The 15,520-nt window shown below is 40.2% G+C and overlaps 1 protein-coding gene across 1 annotated transcript in view; it reads right to left on the minus strand.

The window, feature by feature from the left end:
• Nucleotides 1–2,316: 2,316 nt before the first annotated feature.
• The window catches only part of LOC132399084 (arf-GAP with dual PH domain-containing protein 1-like), a 169,803-nt gene continuing 156,599 nt past the window's right edge, over nt 2,317–15,520 (minus strand). Inside the window, exons 10-13 of the mRNA XM_059979040.1 lie at nt 15,380–15,442; nt 12,004–12,075; nt 8,539–8,767; nt 2,317–4,601 (exon numbers count right to left, since the gene is read on the minus strand). Of these exons, the coding sequence (XP_059835023.1) occupies nt 4,573–4,601; nt 8,539–8,767; nt 12,004–12,075; nt 15,380–15,442 (393 nt within the window). The 3' untranslated portion in view covers nt 2,317–4,572. The remainder of the gene's footprint in view (nt 4,602–8,538; nt 8,768–12,003; nt 12,076–15,379; nt 15,443–15,520) is intronic.

Consider the following 15,520-nt stretch of genomic DNA (forward strand, 5'->3'; position numbering starts at 1 on the left):
TGGCTTTGTGGCTAAGTTTGTAGATGATATGAAGATAGGTGGAGGGGCAAGTTGTATTGAGGAAGCATTGAAGTTGGAGAAGGACTTGTACAGATTAGGAGATGAGTGGTAGATGGCATATGGTGTTGGGAAGTGTATGGTTATATGCTTTGGGAGAAGGAATAGAAGCGCAGACCATTTTCTAAACAGAAAATTCGAAAATCTGAGGTGCAGATGTACTTGGGAGCCCTTGTGCAGGATTCCCTAAAGGTTAGTTTGCAGGTTGAGTCAGTGGCGAGGAAGTCAAATACATTGTTACCATTCAATTTGAGAGGACTGGCATATAAAAACAAGCATAACATGCTGATGTCTTACAAGGCACTGAAGAGACCTCACTTGGTATATTGTGAGCAGTTTGGGGCCCCTTATCTAAGAAAGGCTGGCTGACATTGGAGCAGGTTTAAAGGAGATTCACAAAAATGACTGAGAATGAAAGGCTTATCATATGAGGAGTGTTTGATGGCTCTGTGCCTGTACTCACTGGAATTTAGAAGAATGTGGGGGAAATCTGATTGAATGTTTAAAGGCCCAGATAGAATGGAAATGGAGAAGATGTTTCCTATAATGCAGGAGGAGTCTAGGACCAGAGGATGCAGGCTCAGAATAGAAAAGCCCATTTAGAAAAGAGATGAGTAATTTTTTTAGTCAGATGATTGTGTATCTGTGAAATTTATTGCCATAGGAGTCTGTGGAGGCCACATCATTGGGTGTATTTAAAGTGGGGGTTGTTATATTATTGATTAGTTGGGTTGCCAAAGGTAACAGAAAATGCAGTAGAATGGGGTTGAGAACAAAATGGATCAGCCCTGATTAAATGGCGGAGCAGACTTGGAGCAGAATTCAACCAATGTCTTATGGGCTTATGTACTGTTGTAGGAATTATTAGAAAAAGGGAAAGTTCATCTAATTTACTGCTGACTATTGTAGCTGATAGATAATAATTACAAAGATCAATCTCAATCAGAAAGGGGATAATTAAACAATTTACCTAGGAAAAGTTTTTGAACCAACTTTAAGGGGATTACAACAGACAATATCGTGGCAACTTGTCAGACGTAACAACCAAAGGATACCTAAAGTCATAGCTCTGACCAGTGAAATCTCCATCTTTCTCCAGGGGAAATACCAGGAGGGTATGGGAAATAATGCTCTTTTTGAGCAGGAATGCGAAGGCAAATAATGAAGCTTTTAGACATCTCACCCCTGCCATTTCTTACCTGGGAGATTGAAGCTGGCTTGAAATGGGAAATGAACTGAGCAACATTAAGGTCCTCTTATGAAGAATACGTACTAAAACATTTGCTGTCTTATGGGAAAACAGTTTCAAACCATGACAGTGTTATTCATTGAATGAATGGTGATGAGTAATCATACTGAAACACGTGCTGTTGGGAAGGGAGTAGCATTTGCATCAAAAAACAATCAAGACTTGGCCAATCAATGGTAGAATCTGACTTGTTGACACTGGTGGTTCCAATATATAAAAGTAGCTCTCCATTCTGTACCCAGCCTGATATGTCTGTGGCTCTGCAATGTTATAATAAGACACAATATCAGCTTGAGAAACAAAGACCTCATCTTCTGCCTGGTCAACCTATAGCGTTCAGGACTTGGTATCAAATTCTCACCATATTCTCTCTGCATCAGAACTGGCCAATTCTGTGAGTAGAGCATCCGTAAGTGTTGGTTCAGTGTTCCCTCTCTCCATTAACACTGAAGGGTTAATAAGGGGAGTTAGAACGCTCAATCAGATGGCTTCATCAACACCTTAACAGCATGGCAATGGAGACCCATCAACCCATCAGAGATATTCCCTGAACCCTAAACCCAATCCCCCATCTTGTCTCAAATTTACAATTAATTTTCCCACAGTCCCAGATCTACCGAAGGGTCTTTGACCTGAAATAACAATGCCATAACTCGTAGATGTGGTTTGACCTGCTGTCATTTCCAGCTCATTGTTTTCAGTTTATTTAGAGATACAGTATGGTAAACAGGTCCTTCTGGGCATTTGAGCCCATGCCACCCAATTACTCCTATGTGACTAATTTACCTACTAACCTGTATGTCTTTGGCATCTGAGAGGAAACTGGAGCATCCCAAGGAAACACACATGGTCATGGGCAGCATTACCAAAGGAATAGTCCTTTGAATCATAGTTTGCCTTAATTACAAGCTTTTGTTTCATACTGAAAGCAAGAGTTAAAATTAGTGAAAAAATGTAGTTACTATAATGTCTCATTTGTGCAAGACTTTTTAAATTATAAGGAATACACATACAAAGTAAAATTTTTAATAAGCATTTCATTTCAGCACTATTTTCTCCATTGTAGGTTGTGCGTTTCCATAGTCAAATGTAAATATTAAAGGAATTAACATGAATACATTTATGTTTCAAATAATCCTATCTTTTGTGTTATCGCAATGATTGGGATTTAATCTCATTCTTTACAATAACTTTCCTGTTCAAGTATTTAGCGCACTAGTTTATGCTCCTCTGCAATTAACCAGCTTACTTTTGTCAGTGTTGTAACATTAAATATCTAAAAAAAATCCATGTTACAGGTCAATTGGGGGTGGGGAGGGGAGAATCATGGTATCTACAAAGATGAAAGAAATAAAAGGAAGATTTAGCTACATGAGTTTAGCACATCATCACTTTAAAGAGGGAGGAAAATGTGTGAAATAATGGATTGCACCTGTCTTTAAATATATAAATTAGAATCTGAAAAGTTTACTTTAGATTTGTAATTAAGGAGAGAACAGACTTATTTCAATTAATTGACACTTACTTGATATCTATAAAGAGAAATGATCTAACAAATCCTCTGAGGCTTTCCTGAAGGCTGCTGACATCAACGAGTGCAAATTTGACATCAGCTATCTGATGACACTACTTCCAGTGACTCATGTGGAAGCAATGAATCTTATGCATCAATTGACAAAATCTAATTTTCATGCCATCAGGCAGTTACAGGGACCCTTCAACATTGGCTCATTTTCTCTTCCAAGGTTGAGAACTACATTCAAGAGGTGTGACCATGGACCAATGCTGCTGGGGCACAAGTCAGGGCCTGATCAAACCCGGCTAGGTCGCCTGGGCCAGAGTGTATGATGTTGCCCCTAAACACCCAATGACGTGTCCCTGCACATCCTGGGATGCATCTCAGCATCATGCCAATCCTTCTACCAACATCTCTGTATTCACCTTCAAACTCAAGCCCTGCTTGCATGTAACAACCATGTTAACTTATTATACAAGTTCTGTGAAAGAATGCTACTTCTATTTGGAACTTTAGGGATTTTTAATGATTTGGGTTGAGACAATGTCTCACCAAAAAGTACTGGTCCCACTGTTGAGGTACTAAGAATAAGCTTAGTGTAATATTTAATGCAACTGCACTGTCAAAATGGCTGCACTCAAATTAATAAAAATTAACAACTGAATTAATTACAGAAACTTATTCACAACTTAATTTTCAGATTTTCTTTACATCAATTCTAAACAAGAAATGCACACTTAAAAGATGACATTTGGAAGAATGTGGGAAGTTTTTTTACAATGTTTAGCAAGGTAATCATATATTACACTATAATCTGTCACAGACTTCACAAAACACGACATATCACTAAAAGCTTTAAACTCAGCAATTTCGAGTAACTAGCATTGTACTGTACTATTTAACGGCAGTCAATGTCTCTTTGAGAACATGCCCTCTGCAAACAGCTAGACACAATTTAATTCAAGCAGTATCATTTTATGGAAGAAAGCAATACCACTGAGACATACTAGCTTTCATCAAGTTACAATATTTCATTTGCACTAACACCAGCTTTTTCTCAACAGCCTGAAGAAAATGCTTATAGAGGAGAATTTTTTTAAACAAGTCTTGTAGATGAATGGCCACAAATACAATTAACACAAAATCTCTTTATGGACACTGGAAGCTTGTTTTCCCCCACATAGATTGTTGGTTAAAGGTTACACAGTCCACTTTAATCTTCACTTCAAATACTCAAGTAAAATTGTTTAAAGGGCAATGCCCATTTCTTACTGGTGAATTGTGGAAAATTGACACAATGAGTAGTTACATAGACCAAGAGAATGATTTTTCTTTAAAACAGCTTTTTTATGTTGGATTTATAGTGTCTTATTGTGGCAGGAGCATTCAGGGATTAACTATTAATGATTAGAATTAGTCATGCAGAATGGTGTGTGAATTGTAGCCTGGTTTTGGGAATTCTCCAAAATTCATGCTCTTGGTTAGCGACATGCACATCACTTTCAAACTCACTTCCTGCCACAGTCCAGTTGTCTTCTGATGGACATCTCTGCCCTACCCCTCCCCACCCACTGGAAAGCATGGGGGAGGTGACTGGGGTTTGGGAGGCAAGGCTGAAGTTGGAGGGTTGGAGGGAAAGAGAGAGGAACAGACTGCTGCACAAATACCAAACAATTCATATTCTGGTCCGACCCATGAGGGCCAGGTGATGTTGCCAATGTAGTCACAGCCTCCAAAATCAAGGGTTCTCTTATGGCTTGTGCTTAAAATGTGCTTCCACTGAAAGAGAAAGAAATAAGTGTAACCACCAGTGATTCTAGAATTCCAGAGTAACACACACAAAATGCTGGAGGAACTTGGCAGAACAAGCAGTATCTCTGGACAGGAATAAATTGTCAACATTTCAGGCCATAACCCTTCATCAAGGCAGGAAGGGTAAGGGGCAGGGGAAAGAGCACAAGCTAGGTGGTGATAGGTGAAGAAAGCAGGTGGGTGTGGAAGGGGGGATGAAGTAAGAAGCTAGGAGGTGACAGGTAGAAAAGGTAAAGGGCTGAAGAAGGAACCTCCAACATGAGAAAATCTGCAGATGCTGGAAATCCAAAGGAGAACACAAAAAATGCTGGAGGCCCTCAACAAATCAGGCAGCATCTATGGGAAAGAATAAATAGTTGAGGTTTCAGGCCGAGACCCTTCATCAGGACAGGAAAGGAAGAAGGGATCTGATAGGAGGGGAGAGTGGACCATGGGAGAAAGGGAAGGAGAAGGGACACCAGGGGAAGGTGATGGCCAGGTGAGAAGAAGTAAGTGGGGAGTCAGTGGGGAATGGAAGAAGAGGGAAGGGGGAAGAGAGAAAAGTTACTGGAAGTTAATGAAATCAGTGTTCATGCCATTAGGATGGAGGTTACCCAGGTGAAATGTGAGGTGTTGCTTCTCCAACAGGAACATGGCCTTGTCATGGCAGTGGAAGAGGCCAAGGACTGACATGTCAGAATGGGAATTAGAATGGTTGGCCACCGGAATGTCCTGTTTATTCTGGATGGAGTGAAGGAAAAATAAATAAATTTAATTTGTTTTTGTAAGTCCATCTTTTGACGTTTAGTTTTTAGCTTAAACAGATCCTTTGATCTGGAAACAGGAAATGTCAAGCAGAATTACTGGGGGAAGAAGTAGCAATGAATGTTTCAGATCAGTAAACCTCCTGCAAAGTGGCACATGTTAGAGACAGAATTGGCTTAAGCAAGTGGGTGGGACTGGGACCAAGAAAGGAAGGGGCTGGTGAAAGGCTGCAGAGCAGGAGTAATCAATTCTGAATGAACAGTGATACATTCCGGAACTAGGTAGCAGGTTGACCTTAGAGTGGAACTGGACATGTTTGGGCAGCTTAATTATTCAAAACCAAAGTGTTACTCCATGCAAATAAATTACTTTCATTTCTGGTTGCTCCATTAGAGGATGTGTGTAGAAGCTTTAGAGAGAGAGAGGAGATTTATCTGGATACTGACTGGTTAGAGACCATATTTTATGAGGATGGGTTGAGCGACCTAGGGCTTTTCTCTTTGGAGCAATGGAGGATGAGATGAGACTTGATAAAGGTGTACAAGATGGAAGGAGGCATACAACATTTTACATAGCCTGAAAACTGAGTGGCACTTTCAGTGTTACTTTTTGTAATATAAAATAAAAACCACAACTCACAACACAAGTAAACAATGTCTGACGGTCAAAACAACTGACAAGAACAATAACCAAAATAAAGTGTTTTGACTAGATGGCATTGGCATTCAATAGGCTGCTGATCGATTAACAATGTGCTATGACTTCCATTCTGTGTTTATTGTTACAATTTGTAGCAGTGTTGTAACTTGAAACACTGACAATGTAAATATGTTGAAGCTCTAAAATGTTTCAAAGGTTGTGATATATTTATTAGTTAGAAAAATTATGAATTATATCATTAATACATTAATTATAGGGTATTTCACAATTATATTAATGTAGATTTCAAAATAATATTAACATAATTTCAAAACTACATTAACATTATATCAAAGAAAATTCCAGCTGTGTGGCACAAAGGCAATGTATGGAAGACCCTTTCAGTCACTGCGGGGCCATGTAGCCATGCAGCTTAGAGGGAACAGTAGAGTCATACATCAAGTGGACAACAGAGACTTTTTCCCAGGGTGGAAATGGCTAATACGAGGGGGTATAATTTCAGGGTAATTGCAGGGAAAAACAGCTATGCTCTCTTCTTCATGCAGCCATATCGATTCTATTGTATTTCTCTGTTTTATGAATGCCCACAAGAAAATGAATCTCAAGATAGTATATAGTGACATATACACACTTCAATAATAAATTTACTTTGAACTTTGAAAGTATCAGGGCATGTCAGAGCTAAGTTTTTTTTTGCACAGAGTGGTGGGTATGTAGAGTGCTTCAGGGCTGGTGGAAGAGGCAGATACATTAGGGACATTTAAGAAACTCTTAGATAGGCACATGGATGATAGAAAAATGGAGGGCTATGTATGAGCGAAGGGGTTAAAAGGTAAGCTCTATCTCTATTTAGTCAGCTCTCACCCTCTTCTGCTCCACAGAGAAAAGTCTGAGCTTCTCAACCTATCCTCATAAGACACACTTTCTAATACAGGCAGCATCCCAGTAAATTTCCTCTGCACATCCACATCCGTCCTATAATGAGGTGAACAGAGCTGAACACAATATTTATCGTGTGGTCCAACCAGGGTTTTATCAAGCTGCAACATTACCTTGCAGCTCTTGAACTCGATCCCCTGACCAGTTAAGGTCAGCACACTGTACACCTTCTTAATCACCTGATCAACTTGCCTGGCAACTTTGAGGGATCTATAGAAGTGAACTTCAAGATCCCTCTGTTCCGCCGCACGGTGGTGAACCATGTCACTAACCCTGCATTCTGTGTTCAAATTCGACTCTCCAAGGTGAATCACTTCACAATTTTATGGGTTGAACTTCATCTTCTACTTCTCAGCCCAGCTCTGCATCCTTTCATTGTCCTGTTGTAACCTATGACAATCTTCTGTACAATTGAGGAATATTTTCTCATGTCACCTCTTACCCTAAATTGACACTCAATCCAACAGTTTTTACAAAATGTTCAACCTCGTTCCAAATTCATGGCCTTGCTCTGGCATCGCCACTCTTCTCCTGCCCTGCCCTTCAACTCGCTCTCCCCACAATTACAAGTGTTTATAATTTCAGAGTTGACAGGGATAGGAAAGGTTTAGAGGGCTATGGGGCAAATGCAGGGAAATGGCATAGAATTAAAGAATCAAATTTTAAGAATTTAATAAGAATTAAATGGCATTGGTCTCGACAAATGATTTGGGCCACAGGGCCTGTTTCCATCTCTATAACTCTATGACCCTTCATATCCATGCAACATTACTCCAGCTTTGGTGACTGCCCAAATGTTTAATCTCACAGATCATACCCCCTTTTCCTCCCAAAAACAATTCCTCTTTCACTCTGGACCTTACTTCAAACCTATAGACCAGGCTGAGCTAACTAGTCCCACTGTCACCTTGGTTCCATGGCGTTGAATGTTGATCGACAGCTGCCTTGTGAAGAATTGCCTTGGAATATTCCACGAGTTAAAGCTCTGACATAAATGCAAGATTATGTGGTTGGTTTGCACTTTGTGTGCATCAGCTCCATGTCTGTGCAACACTTTGTATTTGTTAATTACTTGTTTAGACACAGCACATTCTGCCTCAACAAGACTCACCACCCAATTACACCCATGTGGCCTATTACCCCACTAACTTGGGCAGCTTTGGAATGAAGGAGGGAATTGGAGCACAGATAACACAAGGGATTCAGCAGATGCTGGAAACTTTGAGCAACATACACAAAATGCTGGAGGAACTCAGCAGGTCAGGCAGCATTTATGGAGAGGAATAAACAGTCGACATTTCCTGATGAAGGATCTTGGCTCAAACTGTTGACTATTTATTCACCTCCATAAATGCTGCCTGCCGAGTTCCTCTAGTATTGTGTGTGTGTATGTATGTTTTTGAATGTGTTTGAGAGGGTGTGTGTTTATCAGTGTGTGTATATATGTGTATGTGAGTGTGTGTGCACGCGCACACTTGTGTTGCACTGGGAGGAAGCCCACGCGGTGATGGTGAGAACATACAAACTCCTTGCAGACGGTGATAGTGCTACGTAACCGTACCTGCATACTCCTGGGGCAACATTGCCCTGTCGATAACTTTCTGAAATGCTTCCATCCAAATTCGCCTCTCATCTTCCGTTTCACATGCAAACAGGAACTTCCTGTCAGGGGTTACTATGGTTATTCCATATTGCCAGTGGTTTCCTTGGATGGTTGGTGGAAGACCGTCTAACACACTGTAGCTGTTCTCCTTGCTCCCAATGAACACTTCACCCCGAGCAAAGGCATCCTACAAGGCAACATAAATTGGTATTCTCTCTCCAGCTCTTAAGTGAAGCCAAAGCCTTACTATTATCTATTTGTGTAATTATTATTATTTTGTACTTGCACAGTTTGTATTCTTTTGCACATTGCTTGTGTGTCAGTTCTTGTGTGTAGTTTTTCATTGATTCTATTACATTTCTTTGTTCTACTGCATGAAAATGGATTTCAAGTATATGGTGACATAGACACTCAGTGGCCACTTTATTAGGTGCACCTGCTCGTTATTGCAAATATTTTATCAGCCAATCATGAGGCAGCAATTCAATGCACAAAAGCATGCAGACATGGTCAAGAGTTTCAGTTGTTTTTTCAGACCAATCATCAGAATGGGGAAGAAATGTGATCTGAGTGACTTTGACTGTGGAATGATTGTTGGTGCCAGACGGGGTGGTTTGAGTATCTCAGAAACTGCTGATCTCCTGGGATTTTCACACAACAGTTTCTAGAGTTTGTAGTAAATGGTGTGAAAAACAAAAAAAACCATCCAGTGAGCAGCAGTTCCGTGGGTGAAATTGCCTTGTTAATGAGAGAGGTCGGAGGAGAATGGCCAGGCTGGTTCAAACCGACAGGAAGGCAACAGTAACTCAAATAACCACGTGTTACAACAGTGATGTGCAGAAGAGCATCTCTGAAGGCACAACACATTGAACCTTGAAGTGGATGGGCTACAGCAGCAGAAGCCCACGAATGTACATTCAATGGCCACTTAATTAGGTACAGGAGGTACATACGAACACAAGAACATAAGAACAGAAGAAATAGGAGCAGGGGTCGGCCATCCAGCCCGTCAAGCCTGATCTGCCATTCAATAAGATCATGGCTGATCTGACCATGGACTCATCTCCAGCTACCTGCCTTTTCCCCATAACCCTTAATTACTCTACTATGCAAAAATCTATTCAACCTTGTCTTAAATATATTTACTGAGGGAGCCTCCACTGCTTCATTGGGCAGAGAATTCCACAGATTCACCAGCCTCTGGGAAAAGCAGTTCCTCATCTCCGTCCTAAATCTACTCCCCCGAATCTTGAGAATATGTCGCCTAGTTCTAGTCTCACTACCAGTGGAAACAACTTTCCTACTTCTATCTCATCTATCCCTTTCATAATTTTATATATTTCTATAAGATCTCCTCTCATTCTTCTGAATTCCAGCAAATACAGCTCCAGGTGACTCAATCTCATCTCTGGAATCAACCTGGTGAACCTCCTCCGCACTGCCTCCAAAGCCAGTATATCCTTCCTCAAGTAAGGAGACCCGAACTGCACACAGAACTCCAGGTGTGGCCTCACCAGTTGCTGCATAACCTCCCTGCTCTTAAATTCGATCCCTTGAGCAGTGAAGGGCAACATCCCATTTGGCTTCTTGAAGGCCTGCTGCACCTGCAAACCAACCTTTTGCACAAGCACTCCCAAGTCCCACCGCACAGCAGCACACTGCAATTTTTTACCATTTAGATAATAATCTGCTCCTCCAATTTTCCTTCCAAAGTGGATGGCCTTGCATTTACCAACATTGTACTCCGCCTGCCAGAGCCTTACTAACTCACTCAACCTATCCACATCTCTCCGCAGATTCCCCGTATCTTCTGCACAATTTGCTTTTCCACTCAGTTTAGTATCGTCAGCAAACTTAGATTACACGTGGTCCCCTCTTCCAGATCATGAATGTGTATGTGAACAGTTGTGGACCCAACAACGACCCCTGTGGCACACCACTCACCACTGATTGCCACCCATGTATCCCAACTCTCTGCTTTCTATTGTTTAACCAATTCTCTATCCATGTTAATACATCACACAACTCTTGTACATCCTTATGGATAAGAGTGTCATGTGGCACCTTATCGAATGTACATAATAAAGTGGTTTACTGAGTGTACACACTTTGATAATAAATTTACTTTGAACCAAAATAAAAATGACTCACAAAAAAAAGAGATTCTGAAAATATTCAGCAACGTGCACGAAGTGCTGGAGGAACTCTGCAGGATTAGAAAAAGTGAGAAGGAAGAAGGGGGAGAAATTACCGAATGTTGGAGAAAGTAGCCTCATCCATGAAGGGTTTCTGCCCGAAATGTTGAATCTTTATTCCTCTCCATAGAGGCTGCTGACCTGCTGAGCTCCTCCAGCATTTTGTGTGTTACCAGGTAACATCAACTTCGGTGGCACCCACACCGAAAGATTGTTTAAAATAATTTCCAGTACACAAGTGCAAAGGAGAATTAAATAATTGTTACTCCAGATCAGATGCAGCAAAAATTGAAAACACAGTAAGATAAAGAACACAGTGAATATAAATACATAAAATAGCTGATTGATTGTATGTCCATAAAGTGCCGCTAGACACTAATACATAAGGTGACTGACAGGAAATGATAAAGTAGGGCTAGTTGGGGGTGTGGTGGGATGGGTTAGTGGGTGGAGGTGTTGATCAGTTTTACTCCTTGGGGAAAGTAACTGTTTTTGAGTCTAGTAATCCTGGTGCAGAAGCTGCACAGCCTCCTCCCTGATGGGAGTGGGACAAACAGTCCGTGAGCAGGGTGGGTGGGATCCTGGCCCCTTTCGGAATATATCTCATTGATGCTGGGTAGGCTGGTGCCAGCGATGCATTGGGCACTTTTGACTACCCATCGTTGAGCCTTCCTGCCCACCACAATGCATTTTCCGTACCGTGCAATGTGATGCATCTTGTTGGGATGCTCTTCACAGCGCTTCTGCAGAAGGGTGTATGTGTTGATAAGGAAAGTCCAGCTCTCCTCGGCGATTGTTGAGCTTTCTTGATAGTGTAGGATGTGTTCTGCGACCACATGAGTACACATTCTACACAATCAAGAAGGCTGGTTTGCACTTCAAAATCCATGAAATGTAGTACAGTCACAGAGTGCTACAACACAGAAACAGGCCCTTCAGTTTATCGAGTTTGTGTTAAACTATTATTCTATCCAGTCCTAGCAATCTGCGCCTGAACCTTAGCCCTCCATATCCCTCCTGTACATGGACTTCTCCAAGTTTCCCTTAAATGTTGAAATCGAACCTACGTCCAACGGTTCCGCTGGCAGCTCGTTCCACACTCTCCCCACCTTCTGAGTGAGAAGGAAAAATGCTTTTTTTTTTGAAGGAAGAACCGATCACCAGGAATGCCAAAGTGAAACAGCACTCCAGGTTAACATTATACTGCAATGTGCTTCTGAAAACTTACCAGTGGGTCCTTAAAGTACATCAGCCTCCTGTCGTCTAATGTGAACCATCGTTTCTTGAAACCCTCTGTTTGCTGGGGAACAGAGAAGGAGGTTAGAACTACTGGTCTGAGTATGCATAAAAATGGAAATACAAAGTTATTCAGAATTAGGACAGGTTTATTACCATTGACAAACGTTATGAAATTTGTTGTTTTGCGACAGCAGTACAAAGAATACACTATGATACACTGTAAGAGATATGAAATATATAAATCAAATTAAATAAGGTGAGATAGTGCTCATGGGTTCATTATCCAGTCAGAAAGCTGATAACGGAGGGGAAGAAGCTGTTCCTAAAATGTTGCGTGTCTTCAGGCTCCTGTACCTCCACTCTAAAGAGAAGAAGGCATGTTTTGGGTGATGGGGGTCCTTAACGATGGATTTCACCTTTTTGAGGCATCGCTTATGAAGGTGTTCTTGATAGTGGGGAGGCTCGTGTCCATGACGAAGCTGGCTGAGTCTGTAGCTTTTTCCAATGCTGTGCATTGGCCTCTTCATGTATGCAAACATGCTCACCATGGTGCATCTATAGAAATTTGCTAGTTATTCTGCAGTCCCTAAAATAATTATCAACACCAGAGATTCAGCAGATGCTAGAAACCTTGAGCAGCTCACACAAAATGCTGCAGGACCTCAGCAAGTCAGGCAGCATCTATGGAGAGGAACGAACAGTCGGTGTTTCGGGCCTATCAGTGTGTTCCTCCAGCAGGTGGGATTTTGCTTACTGAGAACCTGAACAACACCGACCACTAGGTGGAGCCAAGAGTCTGAGTGAGGGAACCAGTACCCTCGGTGCTGAGAGCCAATGATATTGGAAAAAATATTTGTAAGAAGGTTAGATGATTTTATAACAAAACATAATATACTCTGTGAACAGCACTATGGCTTCAGAAAAAACAGAACCAGTGCAATAGCATTAATAGATTTTGTAGAAGAAATATCAAATGCTATAGAAAGAAATGAATACACAGTGGGAATATTCCTTGATCTAAAAAAAAGCACTTGACACCATTGACCATAGATTATTAACAAAATTAGAAAGATATGGTATTAGACGGGTGGCACATGACTAGTTAAGTAGTTATTTGGAAGACAGGTATCAGTATGTACATATAAACAACTCGAATTCAAAACTTTTGAGGGTAACTTGTGGGGTTCCACAAGGTTCAGTGCTTGGTCCATTACTGTTCATTTTGTATATAAACAATGTATGTATGGTTTCTCAGACATTAAAATGTATATTATTTGCTGATGATGCAACTATATTTTGTAGTGGGGAACATCTGAAACAACTTTTGGATACAGTGGAGAAAGAACTAAAAATTATAAAGAGATGGTTTGATAGTAACAAATTATCACTGAATCTAAGTGAAACTAAATTCATAGTATTTGGAAACCGTGTACCAACCTCATATAGTAAACTTAGAATAAATGATGTTGAAATTGATAAGGTATCTGAAACAAAATTTTTAGGAGTGGTAATAGATAATAAATTAAGCTGGAAACCACAAATAAATTATGTCAAAGCAAAAATGTCAAAATCTATTGCAATACTGTACAAAGTGCAAGATTTCTTAAATCAGGAATCTTTGTGTACATTATACTGTTTACTTATAGTCCCATACATGAATTACTGTGTAGAAGTATGGGGAAATACATACAAAACAAATACAAACTCTACTTTTCTACTCCAAACGAAAGCCATATGAATTGTAAATAAGACAAATTATTATGAGCCAACCAGACCACTGTTTATTCAACTAAACACTTTAAAATTCAGAGATTTTGTAGATTTTAAAATAATACAAATTATGTATAAAGTAAAAAATGAACAGTTACCACAAAGTATCCAAAGGTTGTTTAAAATGAGAGAAAGTCAACATGATTTGAGAGGAACATGTATATTTCAAAAACAAAGGATATGATCAAAAGTAAAAAATCATTGTATTTCAGTCAGTGGGATGAATCTATGGAACAGTTGTAGTGAGAATTTAAAAACATGCACTACACTTAACAAGTTAAAAAAATTATTTAAAAATAATTTAATGAATAAATATAAAATACATGATTTAAAATGAATTGGAATAATGTAAATAAATGATATTTGGAATTGGATTTTGTGATAAAAGATTATGAAATTTTTGTTTTGATGTTATGATTAACGGCAAATAGGTTTTTGTATAAGTAAGAGGGGTGGGCGTAATAAGCTGGAGCTTCAGCCTACACCCTTTCAGTCTGGTTTAAAGATTTTTATTATTTAATTTTGTCTTATGAAATCATCACCGAAAATGACGTTTTTGTTATGATTGAACGGACCGAAATAAATTAAATTACATAATTTCATCATTTCAGATTTATTAATTTATCATATGTCCATTGAAACAGTGAAATGCACCATTTACGTTACATTAACACGCAACACAACCTGGGGGCACCCTGCAAGTGGAACCCGTGGAACTCATTGCCACAAATGGTTGTGAAGGCCAAGTCATTGAGTATACTTAACGTGGAGGTTGACAAGTTCTTGATTAATAAGGGCATCAAAGATTATGGGGAGAAGGCAGGAGAATGGGGTCAAGAGGGGTAATAAATCAGCCATGATGGAATGGTGAAGTAATTCTGAATGGCCTAATCCTTTTTTTTTATTTATTGAGATACGGTGTGGAACAGGCCCATTGCCCAACAAACACCCAATTTAGTTCTAGTCGAATCGTGGGACGAATTATAATGACCAGTTACTGCCTGTTACACCACTGGCACTTAGGGCAGCAATGAAGGTCCCCCATCTCTGGCCATCTTCTCTATTGTGCCCCAGGTGTGGTTCAGGGTCCTCATTTCTGCCTCTACAGTATGACACCAAGTTGCCTTTGGTCTCTCGCATCTCTTCCGCCCTCCTGGTGCTTCCAGTGAAGAGCTGTCTTGATGATGTTGGTTCCATATTGACAAATACAATACTGTGCAAAAGTCTTAGCCATCCAGCCTATATATAAGTGCCCGAGGCTTTTGCATAGTACTGTACATTGTGAAACTTGTTTTGCACTTGCGGTACAGTGTAATACATAAAAAAAAAATCACAAGTTACGAAAGAAATATGAAAATAAATAACTAGGGCAGAGAGTGAGGGAGTGTTCATGGACCGTTCAGAAATGCGACGGGAGGAAGCTGTTCCTAAAATGTTGAGTGAAAAAATACAGAGGCTGTTTCCTGATCTGATAATTCACTGCATGGAGACATGCAAACAATAGAGGCTTCAGAAATGTATAATCTAGCTGTGTGCAAACTATTAAATGTCCCAAATACATCCCAAGATACAATGGCATGGGAAGTCTCACCAACCTTCGGACCCGTTTTCTCCATATATCCTTCCTTCCCATAATTCCTGGTCAGTTTTGGCACCAGCTGAGATTAAACAAAGAAAATCAGCATTAATATTCTTCCAGGAGATGGAAGGTCGATAGATTTCTGCAGCATTCCTCA

This window comes from Hypanus sabinus, chromosome 9, assembly GCF_030144855.1.
Source record: "Hypanus sabinus isolate sHypSab1 chromosome 9, sHypSab1.hap1, whole genome shotgun sequence".
Lineage (NCBI taxonomy): Eukaryota > Metazoa > Chordata > Chondrichthyes > Myliobatiformes > Dasyatidae > Hypanus > Hypanus sabinus.